General features: G+C 42.8%; 1 protein-coding gene across 7 annotated transcripts in view; it reads left to right on the plus strand.

The window, feature by feature from the left end:
* KIAA1217 (KIAA1217 ortholog) overlaps positions 1 to 20,954 on the plus strand; it is a 330,037-nt gene extending 309,083 nt beyond the window's left edge. For 2 of the 7 annotated variants that reach the window (XM_060161567.1, XM_060161576.1), the window contains 8 exons: positions 79 to 242; positions 1,012 to 1,173; positions 11,795 to 11,914; positions 16,001 to 16,036; positions 16,185 to 16,262; positions 16,375 to 17,970; positions 18,491 to 18,613; positions 19,323 to 20,954. In XM_060161567.1, coding sequence (XP_060017550.1) covers positions 79 to 242; positions 1,012 to 1,173; positions 11,795 to 11,914; positions 16,001 to 16,036; positions 16,185 to 16,262; positions 16,375 to 17,970; positions 18,491 to 18,613; positions 19,323 to 19,817 — 2,774 coding nt within the window. In that variant the 3' untranslated portion in view covers positions 19,818 to 20,954. The remainder of the gene's footprint in view (positions 1 to 78; positions 243 to 1,011; positions 1,174 to 11,794; positions 11,915 to 16,000; positions 16,037 to 16,184; positions 16,263 to 16,374; positions 17,971 to 18,490; positions 18,614 to 19,322) is intronic. The other 5 variants (XM_060161584.1, XM_060161592.1, XM_060161598.1 and 2 more) reach the window with 4 other exon arrangements.
* Positions 20,955 to 27,487: the final 6,533 nt, after the last annotated feature.

Genomic DNA, 27,487 nt, shown 5'->3' on the forward strand with positions numbered 1-27,487 from the left:
ATCAAGTTTCTAGAAATACGTTGGACTTTCTGGATGTTATCTCGAAAGATGATTTTGCAATGACACACTGTTTTCCAGAAGACTCTCCAAATTCAGAACAGGACTTGGACAAGCTGGGGGCTAAGTCCCCGCCTCGTCCTCCCCCACCTCCACGGAGGAGCTACCTGCCAGGATCGGGGCTCACCACCACGAGGTCCGGCGATGTGGTCTACACCAGCAGGAAGGAGAGTGCCACCACAAAGGTCTGATGGGTGAAGCCCTGGTAAACTGTCTCTGGGTTCAGATGCTGCCCTTAGACAAAGTCTTCTCTGCTCTCATTTAGAACATAAAAAGTAGTGAGGCAGAGAAGAGAAGTGGAGAATAAACTAGGTCTCCAAGGAAGTGCCATTGAACTAGGCGGCACTGAACTAGGCTCTCAGGCACCTTTAAGACGTGTAAGGACTGACCATTGCACGAAATTGCACAGATGGGAAAATGTCAGCCAGTGCTCTAGGACTAGACTCAGCAACAGGAGTTTTATCCTTACTTGACTTTTAGCTGTATGTGAAATGCAAATCACCAGCTACTTCCCCAGCAAAGCACACTAAGGTTGAAAACGGGGGCCTGAGGGGTAAGCCAAAGGAAGATCATCTTACAGAGGTAACTGAGAGTAGCTAACATAGCTGTGGGAGTCTTCAGAAAGAGGTTCAGAGAGCTTTAACTTCCACTTAACCTGGCAAGTTGTGTCATGTATGTTCAATGTAAAATACAATTTCCAAGGAGGGCCTTTCTTAAAGGCACTGAAGTTACAGTCTTATTATAATTCTTCAATCCGTTTGCCAAAATGACACCTTGGGCAAGGAAAAACCCAAACTAAATGCAAGTAGACAAAGCAGCCTTTCAGCTTGATTTGAAGAGCTAGGAAGCCAGTGCACCAGGCAGTGAGAGAACGTGTATTCTTTTGCGATCTGTCCCTCTTTTGCCAGCACCTGGGGGTGTTAAGCCAGTATCTGTGGTTTGACTCTTTCTCAGGCAAGCAGTGAAGATGCTGGACCAAGCCTGCAGGCTAGAGCCACAAAGTGTCCAGCAGAGGAGCCTGCTTCAGCCTGGGCCCCGTCACCACCACCTGTCACTACTTCCTCCTTAAAGGATGAGGAGGAAGAAGAAGGAGACAAAATCATGGCAGAACTCCAGGTATGTGGATGCGGTAACTGACGTGGCCGCCTGCCCTTCCCATCTGGGATTCTGGTTGTGTCTGACACCAGTTCATTAGCTAGAGAGGGCTGGGGAAGAGCCCCATGCCCCTGGGCCATGTAAGCTGCATCTCTGGCCTTGGCCTCCACTTTTCCAAGGTGGCACTGAACTAGGCTCTCAGGCATCTTTAAGACATGTGTAAGGAATGACCATTGCACAAAACAACTCAGAAAGTTTATACCAATCCCAAGCTTTCCTAGCTCTGGCTGCTAGGATTGCCTTTCCTTTCCTTTCTTTCAGTGTGAAAATAGTCCCTGCGTCATTTTAAAGCACTTAAGATGGGGATTAGAAATACCAGCCATTGTCCTGTCTTCCCAAGGACTGAGTAAAGCCCCCTTCAAGTGGTGTCCCCTTCTTTGGCTTTAATTCTTAGAATGACAGGCCTGGAATCATGTGGCCGTCTGTCCTCCATACCAAGTTTCCAGTCAGTGTCAATGTCATCTTTTCAGGGATTCCAAAAAGCTTAATAATTTTGTTTCCCGTCTTCTTTGTTCTATTTGAGAAATGATACTTTACTTTTAGATTTTTATGTGTTAACTAATTGCCACAGTCTACTCCTAGGACTAAGGAGGGGGTACAGGGCTACACCCAAAGCTCATCCCACATTCAGATCATGTTGTGAATCTGCCCTAGGTGTACATTCTAAGAACTCGTCTAATCAGTCATAAAACACAATTCCTGGACGACAGTCTGTTCATAAAGTATTTCATTTTGATCCGTGAATTAACGTAGGATATTTTGCCAATTTGATGGTCAGGTCACGACCTCCTTCGGGCTCCAGCACATGTTCACTAAGGTACTGATGATTTTGTGCAGGCCCAGGGATCTGCCTTCTTCATTTGGAGGAGGGAGAACATTCTGACCATGTCACTTCCACCTCAACTCTTCTGCTCTGCTTCCCATGGAAGTAATTGCCAACATTAAGCACCTTGGGTTTTCCAGGGAAAACAGGGCTGCTGGTTTACTTGTCACATGCGTGAGCCCTGTCCAGCCCCATTAAAACTCAGACTGGCCTGAGACATCCCCTCCCTCAAACAGTTTGCTTACAGGCTTTTAGATTGGTCAGAGAACTTCATTCATAGGAACCATAGATTTATAAAGTTACTGAGTCATGGAACAGTTGAGAGCATGGAGGCCTCCATCAGTTATCCACTGAGGGCCCTCTGACTAAGACACTGGTATGTCAGGGCTACATGTTGCTGGGCAATGGTGCTTCTCCTAAGATGTGTAGGCAGATGCTGGGGCCATTCATTGTAGCATTTGCCCCCAAATTATGGTATAAGTAACAAATATGGAGGGAGAAAGAACAAGATAGTGGAGTAGAAGGACGTTAGCTCACTTCTCACAAAAACACCAAAGTCACAACTGACTGCTGAACAACCATCAGAAAAGACTGGAACCTACCAAAAAAAGATATACTACATCCAAAGATAAAGAAGAAGCCACAACAAGATGGTAGGAGGGGCACAATCACAACAAAGTCAAATCCCATACCCACTCAGTGGGCGACACACAAACTGGAAAATAATTATAGTGCAGAGGGTCTCCCACAAAAGTGAGAGTTCTGAGTCCCACATCAGGCTCCCCAGCCTGGGGGTCTAGAATTGGGAGGAGGAGACCCCAGAGCATTTGGCTTTGAAGGCCAGTGGGGCTTGGTCACAGGAACTCCACAGGACTGGGGGAAATGGAAACTTCATTCTTGGAGGGCGCACACAAGGTCTTATGCCCTCTGGAACCCAGGGAAGAAGCAGTGACTTCATAGGAGCCTGGGCCAGACCTGGAGAGGTTGGGGGGTGGCTGTGGCTCACTGTGGGGTCAAAGACACTGGTGGGGGCATATACTGGGAAGTACTCGTTGGTGTGAGCTCCCTGGGAGGCTTCCATTTTTACCTGCCCCACCTGACAGCCTGTAGACTCCAGTGCTGGGATGCCTCACGCCAAACAACCAACAGGGTGGGAACACAGCCCTAGCCCAAAGCTACCTCTAAACACACCCCCTTGACACGGCCCTGCCCACCAGGGAGACAAGATGCAGCTCCACCTACCAGTGGGCAGGAAGCAGCCCCTCCCACCAGGAAGCCTGCACAAGCCTCTGAGGCCTCATCCACCAGGGGGCAGAGACCAGAAACAATGGGAAGTACAACCCTGCAGCCTGTGGAACAGAAACCACAATCACAGAAAGTTAGACAAAATGAGACAGCAGAGGAATATGTTCCAGGCGAAGGAACAAGATAAAACCCCAGAAAAACAACTAAGTGAGGGGGAGATAGGCAATCTACCCAAAAAAGAATTTGGAGTATTGATAGTAAAGATGATCCAAGATCTTGGAAAAAGAATGGAGGTACAGACTGAGAAGATGCAAGAAATGTTTAACAAAGAGCTAGAAGATACAAAGAAGAAACAGAGATGAACAATACAATAACTGAAATGAAAAATACACTAGAAAGAATAACAGAATAAATGAGACAGAAGAATGGATAAGTGAGCTGGCAGACAGAATGGTGGAAATCAGTGCTGCAGAATAGAATAAAGAATGAAAAGAAATGAAGACAGTTTCAGAGACCTCTGGGACTACATTAGGTGCACCAACATTTGCATTATAGGGGGCCCTGAAGGAGGAGAGAGAGAAAGGGCCCGAGAAAATATTTGAAGAGATAATAGCTAAAAACCTCCCTAACATGGGAAAGGAAACAGTCACCCAAGTCCAGGAAGCACAGAGTCCCAGGCAGGATAAACCCAAGGAGGAGCACACCAAGACGCATATTAATCAAACTGACAAAAAGACAAAGAGAAAATACTAAAAGCAACAAGTAACATACAATGGAATCCCCATAAGGTCATAAACTGATTTTTCAGCAGAAACTCAGCAGGCTATGAAGAAGTGGCATGATATATCAATATTTAAAGTGATGAAAGGGAAAAACCTACAACCAGCAAGGCTCTCACTCAGATTTGACAGAGAAATCAAAAACTTTACAGACAAGCAAAAGCTAAGAGAATTCAGCACCACTAGACCAGCTTTGTAACAAATGCTAAATGAACTTCTCTAGGTGAAAAAGAAAAGGCCACAACTAGAAACAAGAAAATTACAAATGGGAAAGCTCACCAGTAAAGGCAGGAAATCATTCACACACAAATGTGATATCAAAACCAGCAGTTGTGAGAAGAGGAGAGTACAAGTGCAGGATACTAGAAATACATTTGAAATTAAAAGACAACTTAAAAACACTCATATATATTATACAGACTGCTATATCAAAACCTCATAGTAACCGCAAACTGAAAATCTACAATACACACAAAAAAGAAAAAGGAATCTAAACACAACACTAAAGTTAGTCATCAAATCACAAGAGAACAAAAGGAAGGGAAGAAAAGAGACCTACAAAAACAAATCCAAAACAATTAACAAAATGACAGTAAGAATATCCATATCTATAATTACCTTAAGTGTGAACAAATGCTCCAAACCAAAGATACAGACTGGCTGAATGGATACAAAAACAAGACCCTTATATATGTTGTCTGCAAGAGACCCACTTCAGATCTAGGGACACATACAGACTGAGACTGAGGGGATGGAAAAAGGTATTCCATGGAAATGGAAATCAAAAGAAAGCTGGATTAGCAATTCTCATATCAGACAAAATAGACTTTAAAGGACTGTTATAAGAGACAACGAAGGACACTACATAATGATCAAGGGATCAATCCAAGAAAATATAACAATTGTAAATATATATGCACCCAACATAGGAGCATCTCAATAGATAAGGCAAATGCTAACAGCCATAAAAGGAGAATTCAGCAGTAACACAATAATAGTGGGGGACTTTAACACCCTACTTACAGCAATGGACAGATCATCCAGACAGAAAATCAATAAGGACACACAAGCCTTAAATGACACATTAGAGCAGATGGACTTAATTGGTATTTATAGAGCATTCCATTCAAAAGCAGCAGAATACACATTCTTTTCAAGTGCATGCAGAACTTTTTCCAGGATCACACACTGGACCACAAAGCGAGCCTCGGTAAATTTAAGCAAATTGAAATTGTATCAAGCATCTTTTCTGACCACAGTGCTATGAGATTAGAAATCAACTACAAGGAAAAAAAAAAAAACCCACAAACATGTGGAGGCCAAACAATATGCTACTAACCAACCAATGGATCACTGAAGAAATCAGAGGAAATCAAAAAATACCTAGAAAAAACAACCCAATCCAAAAACGGGCAGAAGACCTAATAGACATTTCTCTGAAGAAGATATACAGACTGCCAACAGACACATGAAAGAATGCTCAACATCATTAATCATTAGAGAAATGCAAATCAAAACTACAATAAGATATCATCTCACACCAGTCAGAATGGCCATCATCAAAAAATCTACAAACAGTAAATGCTGGAGAGGGTGTGGAGAAAAGGGAACCCTCTTGCACTGTTGGTGGGAATGTAAATTGATACCACCACTATGGAGAACAGTATGGAGATTCCTTAAAAAGCTGAAAATAGAACTACCATATGACCCAGCAATCCCACTACTGGGCATATACCCTGAGAAAACCATAATTCAAAAAGAGTCACATACCACAATGTTCATTGCAGCTCTATTTACAGTAGCCAGGATATGGAAGCAACCTAAGTGTCCATCGACAGATGAATGGATAAAGAAGATGTGGCACATATATACAATGGAATATTACTCAGTCATAAAAAGAAACGAAATTGTTATTTGTAGTGAGGTTGGTGGACCTAGAGTCTGTCATACAGAGTGTAGTAAGTCATAAAGAGAAAGACAAATACTGTATGCTAACACATACATATGGAATCTAAAAAAAAAAAGGCATGAAGAACCTAGGGGTAGGGCGGGAATAAAGACACAGACCTACTAGAGAATGGACTTGAGGACACGGGGAGGGGGAAGGGTAAGCTGGGACAAAGTGAGAGAGTTTCATGGACATATATACACTACCAAATGTAAAACCTATAGCTAGTGGGAAGCAGCCGCATAGCACAGGGAGATCAGCTAGGTGCTTTGTGACCACCTAGAGGGGTGGGATAGGGAGGGTGGGAGGGAGGGAGACGCAAGAGGGAAGAGATAAGGGGATATATGTATAGCTGATTCACTTTGTTATAAAGCAGAAACTAACACACCATTGTAAAGCAATTACACTCCAATAAAGATGTTTTAAAAAAAATACCTAGAGACATGAAAATGAAAACAGCACAATGCAAAACCTATGAGACATAGCAAAAGCAGTTCAAAGGGGAAGTATAAAACTCTCAGACAACATAATCTTACACCTAAAACAACTAGAGAAAGAACAGACAAAACCCAGTTAGTAGAAGGAAAAAAACCATAAAGATCAGAGCAGAAATAAATGAAATAGAGACAGAGAAAGCAATAGAAAAGATCAATGAAACTAAAAGTTGGTTCTCTGAAAAGATAAACAAAATTGATAAACCTTTAGCCAGACTCATCAAGAAAAAAAGGGAGAGGGCTCAAACCAACAAAATTAGAAGTGAAAAGGAGAAGTTACAACGGAAACCACAGAAATACAAAGGATAATAAGAGATTACTACAAGCAACTATATGCCAATAAAATGGACAACCTAGAAGAAATGAACAAATTCTTAGAAAGGTACAATCTCCCAAGACTGAACCAGGAAGAAATAGAAAATATGAACAGACCAGTCACAAGTACTGAAATTGAAACTGTGATTTAAAAACTCCCAACACACAAAAATCCAGGACCAGATGGCTTCACAGGCAAATTCTATCAAACATTTAGAGAAGAGTTAACACCTGTCCTTCTCAAACTATTCCAAAAGATTGCAGAGGAAGGAATGCTCCCGAACTCATTCTTTGTGGCCACTATCACCCTGATACCGAAACCAGACAAAGATATCACAAAAAGAGAAAATTACAGGCCAATATCACTGACGAACATAGACGCAAAAATCCTCACCAGAATACTAGCAGACCAAATACGACAATGCATTAAAAGGATCATACACCATGATCAAGTGGGATTTATCCCAGGGATGCAAGAATTTTTCAGTATCTGCAAATCAATCAGTGTGATACACCACATTAACAAACTGAAGAATAAAAACCATGTGATCATCTCAATAGATGCAGAAAAAGCTTTCAACAAAATTCAACACTGATTTATGATAAAAACTCTCCAGAAAGTGGGCATAGAGGGAACCTATCTCAGCATAATAAAGGCCATATATGACAAACCCACAGCTAACATCAACAGTGAAAAGCTGAAAGCATTTCCTCTAAGATCAGGAACAAGACACGGATGTTCACTCTCGCCACTTTTATTCAACGTAGTCTTTGAAGTCCTAGCCATGGCAATCAGAGAAGAAAAAGAAATGAAAGGAATCCAAATTGGAAAAGAAGATGTAATACTGTCACTGTCTGTAGATGACATGACACTATACACTGAAAATCCTAAAGATGCTGCCTGAAAACTATCGGAGCTCATCGATGAATTCAGTAAAGTTGCAGGACATAAAATTAATACACAGAAATCTGTTGCATTTCTATACACTAACAATGAAAGATCAGAAAAAGAAATGAAGGAAACAATCCCATTTACCATCGCATCAAAAAGAATTAAATACCTAGAAATAAACCTACCTAAGGAGGCAAAAGACCTGTACTCTGAAAACTATAAGACACTGATGAAAGAAATCGAAGATGATGCAAACAGATGGAAGGATATACCATGTTCTTGGATTGGAAGAATCAGTATTCTCAAAATGACTATACTACCCAAGCCAATCTCCAGATTCAATGCAATCCCTATCCAACTACCAATGGCATTTTTCACAGAACCAAAAAAAATTTTTAATTTATACGGAAACACAAAAGACCCTGAATAGTCAATGCAAGCTTGAGAAAGAAAAATGGAGCTGGAGGCATCAGGCTCCCTGACTTCAGACAGTACTACAGAGCTACAGTAATCAAAACAGTATGGTGCTGGCACAAAACGAGAAATATATTCAATAGATCAATGGAACAGGATAGAAAGCCCAGAAATAAACCCATGCACCTATGGTCAGTTAATCTTCGACCAAGGAGGCAAGAATATACAGTGGAGAAAAGACAGCCTCTTCAATAAGTGGTGCTGGGAAAACTAGACAGCTATATGTAAGAAAATGAAATTATAACATTCTCTTACACCACACACAAAAATAAATTGAAAATGGATTAAAGACCTAAATGTAACACTGGATACTATAAAACCCTTAGAGGAGAACATAGGCAGAACACTCTGACACAAATTGTAGTAATATCTTTTTGGATTCACCTCCTAGAGTAATGAAAATAAAAACAAGAATAAACAAATGGGACCTAATTAAACTTAAAAGTTTTTGCACAGCAAAGGAAACCGTAAACAAAATGAAAAGACAACCTACAGAATGAGAGAAAATATTTGCAAACGAAGCAACCAACAAGGGATTAATCTCCAAAATATATAAACAGCTCATGCAGCTCACTATCAAAAAAAAAAAAAAACCAGCTCAATCAAAAAATGGGCAGAAACATTAAAAAGAATGAAATAATGCCTTTTGCAGCAACATGGATGGACATAGAGATTATCATATTAAGTGAAGTAAATCAGACAGAGAAAGACAAATATCCTGATATCACACACACACAAAAAAAAATTCCAAAATCCCACCAGGGTATTTACTGTTGCTTTCTTTCTCCAACAAGTAGTTATTTTCTTTAATTGATTAATTATTAGTGATGTCTTAATAAAGATTAATGAACACGTAATAGTATTTATTGTAAACTCTACATTTAAAAAAAAAAAAAACAATGGGCAGAAGATCTAAATAGACATTTCTCCAAAGAAGACATATAGATGGCCAAAAGCACATGAAAAGATGCTCAACATTCCTAATTATTAGAGAAATGCAAATCAGAATTACAATAAGGTATCACCTCACACCAGTCAGAATGGCCATCATCAAAAGTCTACAAAACAATAAGTGCTGGAGATGGTGTGCAGAAAAGGGAACCCTCCTACACTGTTGGTGGGAATGTAAATTAGTACAGCCACTATGGAGAACAGTATGGAGGTCCATAAAAAAGTAAAAATAGAACTACCATACTACCCAGCAGTCCCACTACTGGGCATATATCTGGAGAAAACCATAATTCAAAAAGATACATGCATCCCAATGTTCATAGCAACACTATTTACAATAGCCAAGTCATGGAAGCAACCTAAATGTCCATGGACATATGAATGGATAAAGAAGATGTGGTACCTATATACAATGGAATATTACTCAGCCATAAAAAAAGAATGAAATAATGTCACTTGCAGAACATGAATGGACCTAGAGATTATCATACTAAGTGAAGTAACTCAGAGAAAGACAAATACGATATGATACCACTTATGTGGAATCAAAAAAAAAAAAGAAATGATACAAATGAACTTACTTACAAAACAGCAACAGACTCACAGACTAAGAAAATAAATTTACGGCTGCCAAAGGGAAAAGGTGGCGGCAGGGGAGGGATTAATTAGGAGTTTTGGATTAACATATACACACTACTATATATAAAATAATCAACAAGGACCTACTGTATAGCACAGGGAACTCTACTCAATATTCTGTAATAACTTAAATGGGAAAAGAATTTGAAAAATAGGTATATGTGTAACTGAGTCACTTTGCTGTACACCTGAAACTAACACAACATTGTAAATCAATTATACTCCAATATTAAAGTATGGTATAAATAATAAATAAATCATGGTATAAATAAATCATGACCTGGTTTGTTTCAAATGGATGACTAAGCACTAGATAACTTCTCATTTGTGAAGGGTGAGCAACAAGCACTAATGATCAAAGAAGTGAGGCTTTTAAGCTTGTGACTAATCCTGCACTAGCCCCCGAGAGAAGTAACTTTTGTTCTGGCCACTTAGAACCCATCACTTGAGGATATTTCCCTCCACTGAAAGCTAAATATCTTTGATGCTTCCTTTGACTGAAAACTTTACAAAGGCAGAGTATCTGGCTTCTTGTTATATTATTGGTGGTCAGGTAACAGTGGTGAGTGAAGTGCTCTGACCCTAAGGTAACCAAACCTCATTAGCCAGCCTGCTGCACCGAAGAGTCGGCCAGCGGCCATGCTGGAGCCTTTGCAGGCTCTCGAGCTAGACGCCTCCCCCACCCGCCAGCCCCTCTGAGGCAGGAAGGAGCAGCTGCAGCGCCGCCCGCCCCACCCTGCCCTCCCCGAGTGTAATCGTAGAACAGCTTTCCTGCTCTGCGTCACCAGGCATCAGAAGAAACCACAAGCTCCCGAGTTCAGGGTCTAACAGCCCAACGGAAATTCCGAGTGGCCTTAGCAGGCAGAGCCCCGGGCACCTCCAGGGCCCACGAGGACCAGGTGGGTGTCTAAGGAGGGAACTGGGAGCCAGCAGAGCGAGGGAAGAGCAGGCCGGGGAAGGTCCCGGGCATCCGCTCCGCTAGTGTTTTAAAACCTGTGCTGGAATGTTCACCTGGGGAAGGCGTGAGGTATTCTTTGTGCCTGCAGTTATTTCCAAATGATGCTATTTGACGTTAAGGAAATACGAGGCGATCAGCTGAAATTATTCACTTCAACAACTGCTCTTTAATCCTGCCTGCACATTAGAATAATGTGCGAAGTTAAAAAAAAAAAATCCTACAGCCCAGAGAGTCTGATTTAATTATGCTCTGGGTGAGGCCTGGGTAACAGTATTTTTTTTCAACTGGGTGTCATGTAGCCTGATTGAGAATCACCGATTTCAGGACATTTTGCTGCTTGGGTTACCGTCTCTCCTGCTCTCGCGATCATATATATTGTCACTTCTTTTCTGCCCTATAGACACAGCAGATGCTTTCTCTCTGAGAACCGACCTCCCTCACTCAGTGTCCACAGGAGTGGCCCTGGGCTCCTATAACTACGATCCATCATTAGTTTTCAGAGACAAGTCTTCGGGGGTCAGGCAGCTCCCAGGCCGCTCAGAATCACTTGCGTGCTAAAGGGATTGCTTTATTCTACGTGAGTCAGAACTACCCAGGGCACAGGAGTATGTTGCTACTGCAGACAACGAATTGTTAAGGATTACTTTCCTTTTAAGCTTTAATGGTTTGCAATATCTTGTGCCCTTTTATAATGAAGAGAAAAAAGATAGATAGCTTCTTCATTCATTTACATATTCAGCATTTTTTAAAGGTCAAAGCCCTTTAAAAGAAGCCCTACTAAATGCAAATCAGGTTCACCCGGACAGGAAGAAGGGGCGTTCTTTTCAAAGGCTCTATCCATTTAATCTTAGCCTGGACCAGAAAATAAGGAAGCCTTTGGCCCGGGCTTTGCTGACCTGAGGTCAGATGGGGAGCCGGTTTTCAGGGCGCTGACGCCCTGGCATGACCCGCATGTAGGATCCGGCCGGGGTCTCGACCGGGAGATCCTCTGGATTCCCTGCCTGTTCCCTCTGCCCTCCTTGCTGCACTCGGATCCCTGTTAACTCAGTGTTTTAATTCCTTAGGCATTCCAGAAGTGTTCCTTTATGGATGTAAATTCAAACAGTCACGCTGAGCAGTCCCGGGCTGACAGTCACGTTAAAGACACTAGGCCGGGGGCCACAGCCCTACCCAAGGAGAAGAAGGTAACGTGGCAATTACACGTTGGCCACCCGGTGGGCCGTCCTTCTTTCCTTGCTCTGACACTAATACTGCTCTGTGCTTGAGCTTCTGTACCTTCTCTTTTTTCCTCACCCTTCTTTTTTTTTAAACTAATGGAGACACAGCTTGGGGTTTCACCAGAGATCTCTGGCTCAGGTTTCCTGAGCGGACGCTGTGTTCCTGTGCACAGCACACAACAGTATGTGCAGAATTCAGGCATTATCTTCCCAAACCAAAGATACACATACACCTTTCAAGATTTTCTAGAACAATGCTGGTGGAACAAATGGAAACATCAACCAAGTAGGTAGCAGTTTTTCTAATTTGTATCATGTCTTCTGGACCAAAGACATCTACGTTAAAAGTAGGCGGAAGCTTTAGGGGCTTCCCTGGTGGCGCAGTGGTTGAGAGTCCGCCTGCCGATGCACAGGACACGGGTTCGTGCCCCAGTCCGGGAAGATCCCACATGCCGAGGAGCGGCTGGGCCCGTGAGCCATGGCCGCTGAGCCTGCGCGTCCGGAGCCTGTGCTCCGCAACGGGAGAGGCCACAACAGTGAGGCCCGCGTACCGCAAAAAAAAAAAAAAAAGTAGGTGAAAGCTTTAGATTACAGGAAGAGAATGCATAGCAGAGCTGTCTGCCATCCACAGGTGTATCCATGGAAACATACACACATGTATTTGCACGCATGTTCGAGGATGCCAGAGTTTTTGTTACTCTTAGAAATTCTCAAAGTGTACCTGCCAAGGTAGTAAGTTCAGTATCGTTTTAGTGCTACTAAACTTTGTGGCATTCTCATGGCTTCCAAACAGACGTCCAGGCTCTGAAACAGAGGTCACTATCATGACATAGAACTTTAAGGAGAGGAGATTAACCTGCATATTTGAACTTCCACTTTGTAAGTCGAATCTAGAGCTGTTGTGATTTTTGGAAATAGCGCCATCTTATTTAAATGAAGCCTCTGTCTAAATTTCAGGGTAAAAAGCTTATGACCAACTCAAGTCTTAACATTTTTTGCCAGGAACTTGTATCTTAGAATTCAAAGGTTCTAGCGTCCTTTAAATAAAGTCAAACAAATCAGCCATAATGTATAGCCCAGTAGTCACTCCGCATAGGTACCTCAGTGCAGGAATAAGTAAGCTCAGTGAAAGAGATACAGGACCACACAGTCGGAGGGCTATTCTAGCACAGTCCTTTGAGAGATGCAGTCCTGGGGCTCACAGCTCTCAGCCGTGCAGCCCCCCGCAGAGGCTGACCTGCTCCCCCCCCCACCCCGGCTCCCAGCTTTCCCAGAGCCCTCTTGTAAACTCCGCCAGCCACGGATCTGGCAAGCGGAGCTGTTAACCAGGCGATGGGGATGGGGGCTCTCTAGGCACGGGGGAGATTAGGAGACTGTCTGGATAAATCCTTCTTGTGAGGGAAACCTCCTGTTAATGGGAATTGAACCCATAATTATCACACTGGAACTACGTTGCTGCTTCAGTCTGTGGGCTTTCCTTCTGTGGCCTTATTAAAGCCAATTCACAGAAGGTCCTGGCGGGTCCTGAGTTATGTGCTGTACTTGGGCCAGTGTGACCGTTTCTTTTAAACACTGACCCGGAGCTTCTCGAAGATCCCTCTGGAGACAATCATCATCTCATTGTAGAATTTTGCTAATTTGCTAAAAAGCTGCATGGGGTTTCTTGCCCTGCAATTAGAAATCCATATTCCATCCATCACACTGATCTCAATCAAGGGTCCATCAGATACTAAGCAGGTCTGTACTGAATGCCCAACACCAGGGCATTAAACAGTAGGTTTAATTACAGATGCTTCTTCTGGATAATTATACTTAGTAGACTGATGTACTTCACAATAACCGTGACTATCAGACCTGTCCCCAAAGTATTGTCCTTATTAACCTCTTCCTGGGCTATTCATCTACCCTTCTATAACTCAAATGTTTCTTAAAGTCTTTTTCCTCTTATTATGAAGTGCTAGTCTAGTACTTACTTTTATGCAATTTTTCTATAACTTATGTTTCTAATTTTGGTTTCTTGCCCAAATGCATATGGTCCCTGCTTCACCAGTTGTCTGAACAACCCAAACCTCGGGGCCCCAAAACAGATATTAATGAGGCTTAACTAGCTTTCCTGCAGAGTCCTGACTATCTAAGACTACCTAAGATATCGTTGTGAGATTACGTGACGACCGTGAACAAGTTACCTGGACAAAACGGATGCACTTCCTTTGATCCAGGCCTTCATTTTTCTAGCCCACTTCCAAAACTGCTGGGTCATGTGAAACCTACACTTGACATCTTTATCTTACTGACTTTCCATTGGAGGATTCCTGCTAGTAGATCTGTTTTAAAATACGTATATTGCTGGGTGGCATTTGAAATATTTAACAGTGGGTATGACACGGGCCCTGACCAATCAGAACAGATGCCAGCCCTAACCCCCCAATCAATGAGGCCAGCAGAACAGCAGCCCCGCAGATGCCAATTCCTCCTGTGACTCAAGGGTAAAGTCGCACTCAGGTCCTGGCATGATACGCTGACTCCCTGTTTGGAGCTGAAACCTTAAGCTGAAACCTCATCTGTTCTTCTTCTTGCAACGTTTACTTGATGCATTAGTTGTTGATTCTAAATTTAAAATCCCACCAAAGAGATGATATTGTTCCACCGTAGCAGCTGAATCTCATTGCTCTTGTTTGGGGCCTGACGGCCGAGGGGAAGTTGAACAGGAGGTGTCTGGTGGCTCGTGCACCTTGGATCCTGTGCCGTATTTCCACGTGATTAATACTGACTTTGTTATCTCTGTGCGTTATTGCTTGAATGTGTACGGACATTCTTTCTGGTTTTAACCAGGCAGCAGGATCGCTCTAGGCTGTCATCGGTGGGAGCCTGGGTTCTTGCGCTTCGTTATGTTGTCATTGCTTTAACCCAACAGGCTTCTTGGGATCGTGTCCCATCCTGTTCTAATCACCTCTTCCTCTTGGGCTTCTACAGCCAGAAGAAAGGACAGCAGTGCCTTGGAAGTGACAAGGCACGGCTAGTGGTAGCATGGCGGCAGGGCCCGAGGCTACCGATACACCCGTGCCTGGTGGAGCATTCTCCATACCCGGTTCTCACTGCTGGGCTCTTACCTTCTGAATCTCTTGGTGAGAACCTCAGAAGTGCAGCTTTCCTCAGCATCAGAGCACACAGAGAACCAAAGCTGAATCATGTAGTTAAAATATTGTACCTGATGACCTATTTGGTATAAATACCCAAAAATGAGAATTGAAATTTCTAGGTCAAACAGAAACCATTTGAAAGGATTTTGATTTGTGTGTACCACCAGAGGGCCAAGCAGAAAAATTGTAGAGTACCCAGATCTTCATGGATGAAAGCCGGAGTCTTTGTTAATGGCTATTATATTAAAAATTCTTGTCTCTTCAAGGAAAAGCTGAGTCATGTTGTCACGGTCACCACTTGAGCCTCAAATATCTGTTTTGTAAATGTTTAGATGACATCTTGGCAGCACTGTCGCTCTGAATTGGGATTTGAGCATCTTGGCTACGATTCGTTTGAAGGTTATTTTGACACTTTACTTGGCAAGTTTAAGTACAAACTGCAAGTATGTTTTCAAATCTGTGATTTGACCAGGGAAAACTGGGTTTTTTTCATCTCAAAGTACCATACCCAAGCAATGCAGAGTCGTTATAGGACAATCCCCAAACAAGAAGCAGAGATGAGACTGAAATATGAAATAACTAGTTGGCAGAGACGTGAAAACTTTCCTGGTCTAGTTCCTTGGTTTATAAGCAAGAAAACTGAGGCCCAAGGAAGTGAAATGACTTGCCTAAAATAACACAGTTAAGCGGCAGATCTGGGTTAGAGTCGAAATCTGCCTGTCGTGTATTGTGCTTTCTACGATGCCATGCCACTCTTCTGGTTTTGGAGTCGGCTAAGCTCACAATCAGATGTTGAAAAGAGGAGGTGTTGGTCCAGAACTGGTCCCTTTATTCTCTTAACTGCTCCTCCCACCGAAATTTGAAATCCTTGAAATATTTTTCTAATTGAGATTTTCATCTTGTGCAAACACAGGGCATTTTTGGAAGTTGGAGAACCAAGCCACCCAAGGTAAACAGAGCTGTAGGCTTTGGACTGGTGTGTGACGAATGTGCTTGGCCCGCATGTTTTGAAGTGTAATTAAAGAAACAATCTAGTTGTAGCCCACTTTGGGGGGGTGTGGTTTTGTGGAGTAACATGTCCTACACTATTCTACCAGAATTTGGAATTTTTCCACGAAGACGTACGGAAATGTGATGTTGAATATGAAAATGGCCCCCAAATGGAATCCTGGAAGGTGAGTCCACCAGATCTGTGTTCCAACTGATACCATGCAGATTAATTCCCTTCCTTTGCAGATCCATTTCTGATCACTGTGTGTGGTTTCCCTCCTCCACTCTCCCTCCCAGGTTACCGCAGGGGCTTCCATACCTAGTGACCATCCTAAGTGGGAAAGAGGAATGGAGAATAGTATTTCTGGTGCAGCAAGAACATCAGAATACAAAACTGACATCTTAATGAAGGAAAGTTCCATATCCACTAAGAGTTTACTTAGAGACGTTAGAAACTATTCCCAGAAAAATGTGTCCAGGGTCAATTCTAGTTTCTCTGGCGTTAGTTCCTTAGAAGATGAAATCAACAAAGGACCTAAAATCTCAGGGCAGCCGTACCCTGTGTGTGACACTGAGAATCAGAAGATGAATTATGGGAAGACAAAGGGGGTGACCCAGCAAGGACAAGAAAATACAGATAAGTGTCACCTTCCCTCTCCCACTAGATCAACCGAATCGACTATTCGTGATGTCAAAACTCAAGACCAAGAGGTTCCCTTGACAGAGTTTGGCCAAGTTGTCCTGAGACCGAAGGGAGCCAGGCCTGCTAACCTGACGCCTGATGAGGATGGGGAGTCCACAGCAGGTTCTCCCACCGAGGAGAGTGCAACCACCGACAGCATTGCCTTCATGATCACCAAAACCGCGGTCCAAGTTCTCTCCAGCGGGGAGGTCCGCGACATAGTGAGCAAACAGGGGCAAGATGTACAGACGGTCAACATTGACGCCAAAGAAGAGACAACTTCCCAGCAAGAAGGCACTGACAGTGAAGAGCCGGTCGTGTGCCTAGACAAGAAACCCGTGATCATCATTTTTGATGAACCCATGGACATCCGGGCCGCATACAAGAGACTTTCAACCATATTTGAGGAATGCGACGAGGAATTGGAGAGAATGATGACAGAGGAGAAGATAGAGGAAGAGGAGGAGAATGGAGATACTGTGGTCCAGAGTAACACCTCCCAAAAGCTTCCTAAGGAGGGGGCCTCGGGCAACCTCGGAGCAGGGCGGGAGGCTGAGAGTAAATTCCAGCCGCACTTCCTTTCAGCGGAGACCGGAATGTCAGGAGGACCGGAAGTGAGGAAAACCGAGCAGAGCAAGTTCAACCCAGCCGATTCTCCAAGTTCAGAAAGCCAGGGCGACACGACCGATGACCAGTTTGAAAGCCCCAAGAAAAAGTTCAAATTCAAATTCCCGAAAAAGCAGCTCGCCGCTCTCACACAAGCCATTCGCACGGGAACCAAGACGGGGAAGAAGACGTTGCAGGTGGTGGTCTATGAAGAGGAGGAAGAGGACGGCACTTTGAAGCAGCACAGAGAAGCCAAGCGCTTCGAGATCAGCGGGTCTCGATCCGAAGACACCCCGAAAAGTATGCTCAGGAGACTAGAGCAGCCCAGTCTGGAGAGCACAGCTCCGATCTCGAGAACTGATGAAATCAGAAAAAATACCTACAGAACGTTGGACAGCCTGGAGCAGACCATCAAACAGCTGGAAAATACGATCAGTGAGATGAGTCCCAAAGCCCTAGTTGAGACCTCGGGTTCCTCCAACAGAGAGTCTGTTGCAAGCTCATCCCACGTGGCCCAGGAGGCCTGTCCCCAGTCCTTGCTAGTCCTGGATGAAGCTCCCACTGCCCTAGAGCCCCCCTCGTCTGTACCTTCGGCTTCACGTAAGGTATCTTGGTCTGACGGAAAATGAAAAGAGCCAGCTACTTTCTTAAACCTGTCATAATCACCATTAGCGAAAGTGTCTTGTGATTTACTTGCTTCCTTTCAGGTGGCTCGTTTCGTTTGGTTTCGTTGTCTGTTCGCAATGATCCTTTCTCTCACACTTTCTCCCTCACCTTCAGAACAACAACAACTAGGTGTCTAACAGCTAATCGATTCTATTTTTACCTCTGTTGCTGACTGGTGTTGGGAAAACCGCAAAGGATGCTGGGTCAGCCATTTGCCGTTGGAGTGATTGCTCTGATACTCACATTAAAATCCGTTTGATCAGTAGTGGAGCAGTGTTATTCTGTTTGATTCTTCAAATTAACCCCAGTGGTGTCTCCTGATGTCCGTCTCCTAGATCTGTCCTGCATGTAGGGCTGTGGCTTCTCACGTTGAGCTTCTCTGCGCACAGTGGGGCAGCCTCGGGGGTAAGCCGCTCACACGCGTCCTCTCTCTCCCCCACTTGCTGCTTCTCCCCACAGGGCTCCACGGGAACCCCTCAGACGAGCAGGATGCCGATCCCCATGAGTTCCAAGAACAGACCCGGAAGCCTGGACAAACCTGGCAAGCAGTCCAAACTGCAGGATCCCCGCCAATATCGTCAGGTAGTTTTACCTTAAACCCAATATTGGATGGACACTCTTGCGCTTAAGAAGCAAGTCACTGACTTAGTTTATACCAAATATTGCATTTTTCTTTGTAAGATACCGTTTACGTACACGTCCTGGATCTGGGGGCATGAAGAGAGTCTCAAAGCCTCTGTTGAATTTCTCACCACTCTTTTGCATGCTCGCAATAAAACAGCTTTTACTTTGTGACTCCAAAGTTGACCTGTTAACACAAGGTGGCGGGCCAGGTGGCTTTCCTTGGGGGAGTGTAGTGGTTCATCAGAACACCTTGGGAAACCGAGACAGACAAAGCCGCCCTGAAAGTCTCCAGCACTAACGTGTACGTGGACGGCATCGCACTAGAGGCCCATTAACACTCCGTCACGATGCCTCAGCCCCGCCCCAGTAACAGCCCTCACGCAACCCTCACGTCTCCACCCAGCACCCGGAGACGGTAGTAGAATGATGTGCCTGTTCTCACAAACACTCTTCTTCCTTCTTCCCTGTTCTGTACACCCTCTGCTCTGCACTTTGGGGGTTTCTCCCAGGTCCAGTACAGCACGACAAGACTTAGCTCAGGCCTTGAACTGGTTTGGTGTGGTGTCTTTGATTTAATGACTCTCAGAAGGGCTGTGTTGCCAGGCCCTGTGGATTGATGGTGTTACCAGCTTTCTGACAAACTGTCTCCTGCCGTCTTTATTTGCAGGCTAATGGAAGTGCTAAGAAAGCTGGTGGGGACTGTAAGCCTACTTTCCCCTCCTTACCTGCTTCTAAGATTCCAGCCCTTTCTCCCAGCTCTGGGAAAAGCAGTTCTCTGCCTTCTTCTAGTGGTGACAGCTCTAACTTCCCTAATCCACCTGCTACTAAACCATCGGTTCCTTCTAACCCTCTCAGCCCCCAAACAGGACGATCTGCTCCCTCTGCCTCCCTCATCCCCTCTGTCTCTAATGGCTCCTTGAAGTTTCAGAGCCCCGCTCACACAGGTAAAGGTCACCATCTCTCATTCTCACTGCAGACTCAGAATGGCCGAGCAGCCCCTCCTTCCTTCTCCTCCTCCCTGCCCCCCCCTGCCTCCCCAGCTTCACTGAATCAAGGTGCCAAGAGCATCAGGACCATCCATACTCCTAGCCTCACCAGCTACAAGGCACAGAGCGGAAGTTCAAGCAAAGCCACCCAGTCCACAGCAAAGGAAACCTCTTAAAGGCCAAATCCTATTAGGCACGAGTCGGAGTTGCATTTAAGAAAAAAAAAATTTTTAACAGTCTTCGACAAGTGTTTTCACAAGAGAATGTAACATATCGCTGTACTGTTTGAGGTTTACTGCTAAGTATGTGCTAAATACTGGATTAATAGATTTCAGTAAAGCTTGTTTGTTTTTTTACTTTGTCGCTGTTCTAATTACATAGTGTTTACTGTCTCTATTCAATACCTGTTAAATGAAGTAAGCATGTGTTACCAGAAGAGAGTATGGCAGGAGAGAAGGGTGTGGTGAGACAAGAAAAAAAATGTATGAAGCATGTAAAACATGTATGATTCCAGAATTTTAGTATGTTTTGTATAAAAATATTTTTCATTACGGAGACTAGACGTGAACAGAGAAATACACAGGTGTGACTATACAAATTGTAAAACAGATACTATAATATTTCCTTTTATTTTAGTGTTATTTAGCTTTATTACAGATTTCTATTTTTGTCAAAACTTCATGGTTCCTTTCGAGATCTTTTTTGCCAAAACATTTTGATACTGTAGCCTTGTACATTTGAAAGTAGCGTGCTAGACAATAAGCCAATGAACTTCTGCACAAGCCAACACAGAGGCACATGTGGAAGGCAATGATCAACCCTACTGCACTGCCATGAAAATTATGTATAATAATTTGCCGGCCCAAGCAAGCTAGTTTTGTTCTGTTTCTTTCTTTTTTCTCTTTTCTAACATATTGGGATTCGCTAGTTGTTTTCTTTGCAGTATCTAAATCCTTCCTTTGTTTTCTGAGACCTGGTAACCCACACTATTGCATTGTGGATTTTAGAATGTACACTTCTGTACGGTTCTGTAAACTGATCAATTTTTGTAAATATATAAATAGACACCAAAAATACTGTATGTGACAGCACATAGAGTAGTTTTCCCACACCAAAGTTAATTTTTATGCATGCTTTAAAAATATATCTTGGGATGGGCAGAAATGGAACTTCCTGGACATTTTTAAAAAGCAACAAGTTTGCACAGCTAGAGTGTTTTTGTAAATAAATGTATTTGTATAACACAGTTATGTAATATACAGAACTATAAGCAGAGACTTTGCAAAACTAAATAAAGGGCTGCATGCTTATTATTTTTTGTACCTTGTCCCTATAACTACTTCCTAGTCAAAGAACGCAACCGTTACCAAGTTAAAAGGTTTTGGCTTTGAGGGCATGGTAAGTAAACATGTAACCAGATGCAAACTGCTTTTCTGAAAGTTGTGCTTTTCTTTTTTTCTTTTTAACATCTCTATTGGAGTATAATTGCTTTACAGTGGTGTGTTAGTTTCTGCTTTATAACAAAGTGAATCAGTTATACATATACATACGTCCCCATATCTCTTCCCTCTTGCGTCTCCCTCCCTCCCACCCTCCCTATCCCACCCCTCTAGATGGTCACAAAGCACCAAGCTGATCTCCCTGTGCTATGCGGCTGCTTCCCACTAGCTAGCTATTTTACGTTTGGTAGTGTATATATGTCCATGCCACTCTCTCACTTTGTCCCAGCTTACCCTTCCCCCTCCCCGTATCCTCAAGTCCATTCTCTAGTAGGTCTGCATCTTTATTCCTGTCCTTCCCCTAGGTTCTTCATGACCATTTTTTCTTTTTTAGATTCAGTATATATATATGTGTTAGCATATGGTATTTGTTTTTCTCTTTCTGACTTGCTTCACTCTGTATGACAGTCTCTAGGTCCATCCACCTCACTACCAATAACTCAGTTCCATTCCTTTTTATGGCTGAGTAATATTCCATTGTATATATGTGCCACATCTTCTTTTTCCATTCATCTGTTGATGGAAACCCATGCACATATGGTCACCTTATCTTTGATAAAGGAGGCAAGAATATACAGTGGAGAAAAGACAGCCTCTTCAGTAAGTGGTGCTGGGAAGACTGGACAGCTACATGTAAAAGAATGAAATTAGAACACTCCCTAACACCATACACAAAAATAAACTCAAAATGGATTAAAGACCTAAATGTAAGGCCAGATACCATCAAACTCTTAGAGGAAAACATAGGCAGAACACACTATGACATAAATCACAGCAAGATCCTTTTTGACCCACCTCCTAGAGAAATGGAAATAAAAACAAAAATAAACAAATGGGACCTAATGAAACTTAAAAGCTTTTGCACAGCAAAGGAAACCATAAACAAGACAAAAAGACAACCCTCAGAATGGGAGAAAATATTTGCAAACGAAGCAACTGACAAAGGATTAATCTCCAAAATTTACAAGCAGCTCATGCAGCTCAATATCAATAAAACAAACAACCCAATCCAAAAATGGGCAGAAAACCTAAATAGACATTTCTCCAAAGAAGATATGCAGATTGCCAACAAACACATGAAAGAATGCTCACATCATTAATCATTAGAGAAATGCAAATCAAAACTACAATGAGGTATCACTCACACCAGTCAGAATGGCCATCATCAAAAAATCTACAAACAATAAATGCTGGAGAGGGTGTGGAGAAAAGGGAACCCTCTTGCACTGTTGGTGGGAATGTAAATTGATACAGCCACTGTGGAGAATAGTATGGAGGTTCCTTAAAAAACTAAATACAGGGGCTTCCCTGGTGGCGCAGTCGTTGAGAATCTGCCTGCCAATGCAGGGGACACGGGTTCGAGCCCTGGTCTGGGAAGATCCCACGTGCCGCGGAGCAACTGGGCCCGTGAGCCACAACTACCGAGCCTGCGCATCTGGAGCCTGTGCTCCCAACAAGAGAGGGCGCGATAGTGAGAGGCCCGCGCACCGCGATTAAGAGTGGCCCCTGCTTGCCACAACTAGAGAAAGGCCTTACACAGAAACGAAGACCCAACACAGCCAAAAATTAATTAATTAAAAAGAAAAACTAAATATAGAACTACCATACGACCCAGCAGTCCCACTACTGGGCATATACCCTGAGAAAACCATAATTCAAAAAGAGTCATGTACCAAAATGTTCATTGCAGCTCGATTTACAATTGCCAGGACATGGAAGCAACCTAAGCTCTGCTTTTCTGAAAGCTCTGGGATGATGCCTGGTGAGTTCCTGATAAATTCATTGCAAGTATTGTGCCTTCCCATGTAACCTGCTGACCCTCTTCTCCATGGCTGACAGCAAGCAAACCAGATACAGTTTCCACCACCCTCATTTACCAGACAGGCTCTTATTACTTCCTTTTTTAAATTTCCAGTATTAGTAAAGTAGAAATAAAATGCCTTTATCACTAGGTTTTCTTGTTTTTTTGAGTTCTCAATTTTAAAAAATATTGTTGGTCTAGAGGGAAATATGCTAGCTAACATTACACCATATGTATTCATTTTAAAAATCAGGAGAAAAGCTAGTGAAAATAATATCAAGATTATGAACTGACTGTAAGAAATCTCAGGAACCTGCTTATCATGATTTTTTGCCCCCTCCCAATATTTAACTTGACTTCATGTAAAGTACAAATATTACTATTACTTTAGCACCTTATTTTTTTAATTTATTTAGTTTATTTTTTGGCTGCATTGGGTCTTTGTTGCTGCAATGTGGGCTTTCTCTAGTTGTGGCGAGCAGGGGCTACTCTTCATTGCGGTGCACGGACTTTTCATTGCGGTGGCTTCTCTTTGTTTCAGAGCATGGGCTCTAGGCACTCAGGCTCAGTAGTTGTGGCACACGGGCTTTAGAGCGCAGGCTCAGTAGTTGTGGTGCACGGGCTTAGTTGCTCCATGGCATGTGGGATCTTCCCGGACCAGGGCTTGAACCCTTGTCCCCTGCACTGGCAGGCGGATTCTTAACCACTGCGCCACCAGGGAAGCCCAGCACCTGATTGTTAATGTTCTCAAACTTCAGGTTTACTGAGCTGGGATGCCTTCACTAGTAATATGTTAGTATGTCTCTACTCATTATATTAATTGTAATCACATATTTCAGGGCACACTCAGGAAAGTCATTATCTTTTTTGCCCCCCTTTTTGTCCAGTTTTATTGTGATATAATTGACATATAGTGCTGTATAAGTTTAAGGTGTACAGTGTAACGATCTGACTTACGTACATCATGAAATGATGAGAACAAGTTTAGTGTCCAAAAAAGACATACAGATGGCCAATAGGCACATGAAAAGATGCTCAACATCACTAACAGAGAAACGCAAATCAAAACTACAATGATGTACCACCTCACACCAGTCAGAATGGCCATCATGAAAAAGTCTACAAGTAACAAATGCTGGAGGGGGTGTGGAAAAAAGGAAACTCTTTTACACTGTTGTTGGGAATGTAAATTGGTAGAGCCACTATGGAAAACAGTATGGAGGTTCCTCAAAAAACTAAAAAGAGAGTTGCCATATGATCCAGCAGTCCCACTCCTGGGCATGTATCCAGAGAAAACTATAATCTGAAAAGATATGTGCACCCCTATGTTCATAGCAACACTATTTACAATAGCCAAGACATTGAAACAACCTAAATATCCGTCGACAGATGAATGATAAAGAAAGTGTGGTACATACATACCATGGAGTATTTATTACTCAGCCATCAGAAAAGGATGAAATGATGCCATTTGCAGCAACATGGATAGGCCTAGAGATTATCATACTAAGTGAAGTAAGTCAGAAAGAGAAAAACAAATACCTTATGATATCACTTATATGTGTCATCTAAATATGACACAAACCAACGTATCTATGAAACAAAAACAGACTCACAGACATAGAGAACAGATTTGTGGTTGCCAAGAGGGAGGGCAGGATTGGGAGTTTGGGATTAGTAGAGGCCAACTATTATATGTAGTATGGATAAACAACAAGGTCCTACTGTATAGCACAGGGAACTATATTCAGGATCCTATGACAAACCATAATGGAAAAGAATATATATATGTATGTATAACTGAGTCACTTTGCTGTACAGAAGAAATTAACACAACATTGTAAATCAACTATACTTCAATAAAATTTTTTAAAAATTTAAAAAATCAGTTTAGCGAAAATCCATCATCTCATATAGATACAAAATTAAAGCAATAGGAAGCCATTATCTTATACTTTTTAGGTATAAAAGGTTCCAACATTTCAATCATGTCCCATAATATCAACTATATTATATAAATTATAATGTATATATTACAATGTATACATAAAATATAATATAGCTAAAATATATACACAAGCTAGCTGTTCATGTCAGTTTATTTGCTCCTGTGTGTGGACAAGCTGAGAATCCTTTGTGAGCAGCTATACAAAGCTTTCAGTTGACCTTCAGACTTACCAGAGCTCTGGCCAGGATGATGGTCAGTTTCAGCCAGTGTAATAAAGACTGGAGCATGTTCGCCAGGTAAGGAAAAGCTCAGCATGTCTCCAGCATTACCTTGCCCAAGACCCAGCCAAGCGCTGCCTGCCTCCAACACCATACACAAAAGTAAACTCCAAATGGATTAGAGACCTAAATGTAAGACCGGACGCTATAAAACTCTTAGAGGAAAACATAGGCAGAACACTCTTTGACATAAATCACAGCAAGATTTTTTTTGACCCACCTCCTAGAGTAATGAAAATAAAAACAAATAAATGAGACCTAATGAAACTTAAAAGCTTTTGCACAGCAAGGGAAACCATAAACAAGACAAAAAGACAACCCTCAGAATGGGAGAAAATATTTGCAAATGAAGCAATGGACAAAGGATTAATCTCCAAAATATACAAACAGCTCATGCAGCTCAATATCAAAAAAACAACCCAATCAAAAAATGGGTGGAAGACCTACATAGACATTTCTCCAAAGAAGACATACAGATGACTAACAAACACATGAAAGGATATTCAACATCACTAATCATTAGAGAAATGCAAATCAAAACTACAATGAGGTGTCACCTCACACCAGTCAGAGTGGCCATCACCAAAAAATCTACAAACGATAAATGCTGGAGAGGGTGGGGAGAAAAGGGAACCCTCCTGCACTGTTGGTGGGAATGTAAATTGATACAGTCACTATGGAGAACAGTATGGAGGTTCCTTAAAAAACTACAAATAGAACTACCGTGAGACCCAGCAATCCCACTACTGGGCATATACCTTGAGAAAACCATGATTCAAAAAGACCCCAATGTTCATTGCAGCTCTATTTACAATAGTCAGGACGTGGAAGTAACCTAAATGTCCATCAACAGAGGAATGGATAAAGAAGATGTGGTACATATATACAATGGACTATTACTCAGCCATAAAAAGGAACGAAATTGGGTCATTTGTAGAGACGTGGATGGACCTAGAGACTGTCATACAGAGTTAAGTGAGTCCGAAAGAGAAAAATATATATTAACGCATATATGTGGAATCTAAGAAAAATGGTATAGATGATCTTATTTGCAAAGCAGAAAAAGAGACACAGATGTAGAGAACAAACGTATGGCTACCAAGGGGGAAGGGTGGGGTGGATGAACTGGGAGATGGGGACTGATATATATACACTATTGATACTATGTATAAAATAGATAACTAATGAGAACCTACTGTATAGCACAGGGAACTCTACTCAATGCTCTGTGGTGACCTAAACGGGAAGGAAATCCAAAAACGAGGGGATATATGTATAGGTATAGCTGGTTCACTTTGCTGTACAGTAGAAACTAATACAACATTGTAAAGCAACTATACTGCAATAAACAGTTAAAAAATAAAGTGGGTGATGTTAGATCGGGTGAGCTCCTGGATTTTCAGATTTTATTCAGCCACCATTAATGGACTCTTGCTACATATTGTTTTAAGCTCGTCATTCAACCAACAGATGGTTGCACCTGAAAAAAGATTCTTAGAAATAAACCATGGGGCTTCTCAGATTCATTCACCAATCAATCCATCAACCAGTGCCCCTAACTGGCTGTGCAACCTTGGACTTGTCTTGGTTTCCTCATCTATTAATAGAAAATAGTATTGGAGCCTCCCTCACAGGACTGTTGAGAAGATTCAATGTGACGTAGTACAGAAAACTCTTAAGACAGAACCTGACATCTAGCATACTCAATAAAGGTTAGTTAGGGTGGTTGCTGTCCTTGTCACTGCTGCAATTATGACTGGACACTGTCCCTGCCCTTAAAAGGCTTCTGGTCTGCCGGAGGAGGGGGTGGCACAAACACAGACACCCAGGGAGTAAGACAAGTCGAACTGTGGCCGGAGGAGTCCAGGAGAGCGATCATGTCATTGGCAGTGAGGGCATTTGGCCCTCGCAGGTACAATACAGAACTTTTAATAGTGTCACAGCCCTAAAGAGGCTGCTTTTATTTTAATGCTGCTTGGGACTGAATTCTTTGCAACGTAAACAAATATGTACACAGACTAGGAGTCAAGCCAAGTCCCTGGAATTGTGGTTACAGAAAAGGGGTCCTTTGGTGAGATCTATCTTCCATTTTCAGGCATGGGAGAAGGTGCCCTCAAATCCCCCCACCCAGATGCCATGGGTGGTGAGAGGTGCCGGTGGCCATCCCTGAGCTAAGTCCCATGAGAACAAGTGGACACATCCACTGGGGACCGAGAGCAGGTCTGGCCATACCCCTCCTCCAGCCAGATTCATGGCAAACCCAGACCACCTCCACCAGCCGCTTTGTGATTAGAACTAACTTCCCTCTCCGTGGTTCTGT

This window comes from Lagenorhynchus albirostris, chromosome 1 (genome assembly GCF_949774975.1).
Source record: "Lagenorhynchus albirostris chromosome 1, mLagAlb1.1, whole genome shotgun sequence".
Taxonomy (NCBI): Eukaryota; Metazoa; Chordata; class Mammalia; order Artiodactyla; family Delphinidae; genus Lagenorhynchus; species Lagenorhynchus albirostris.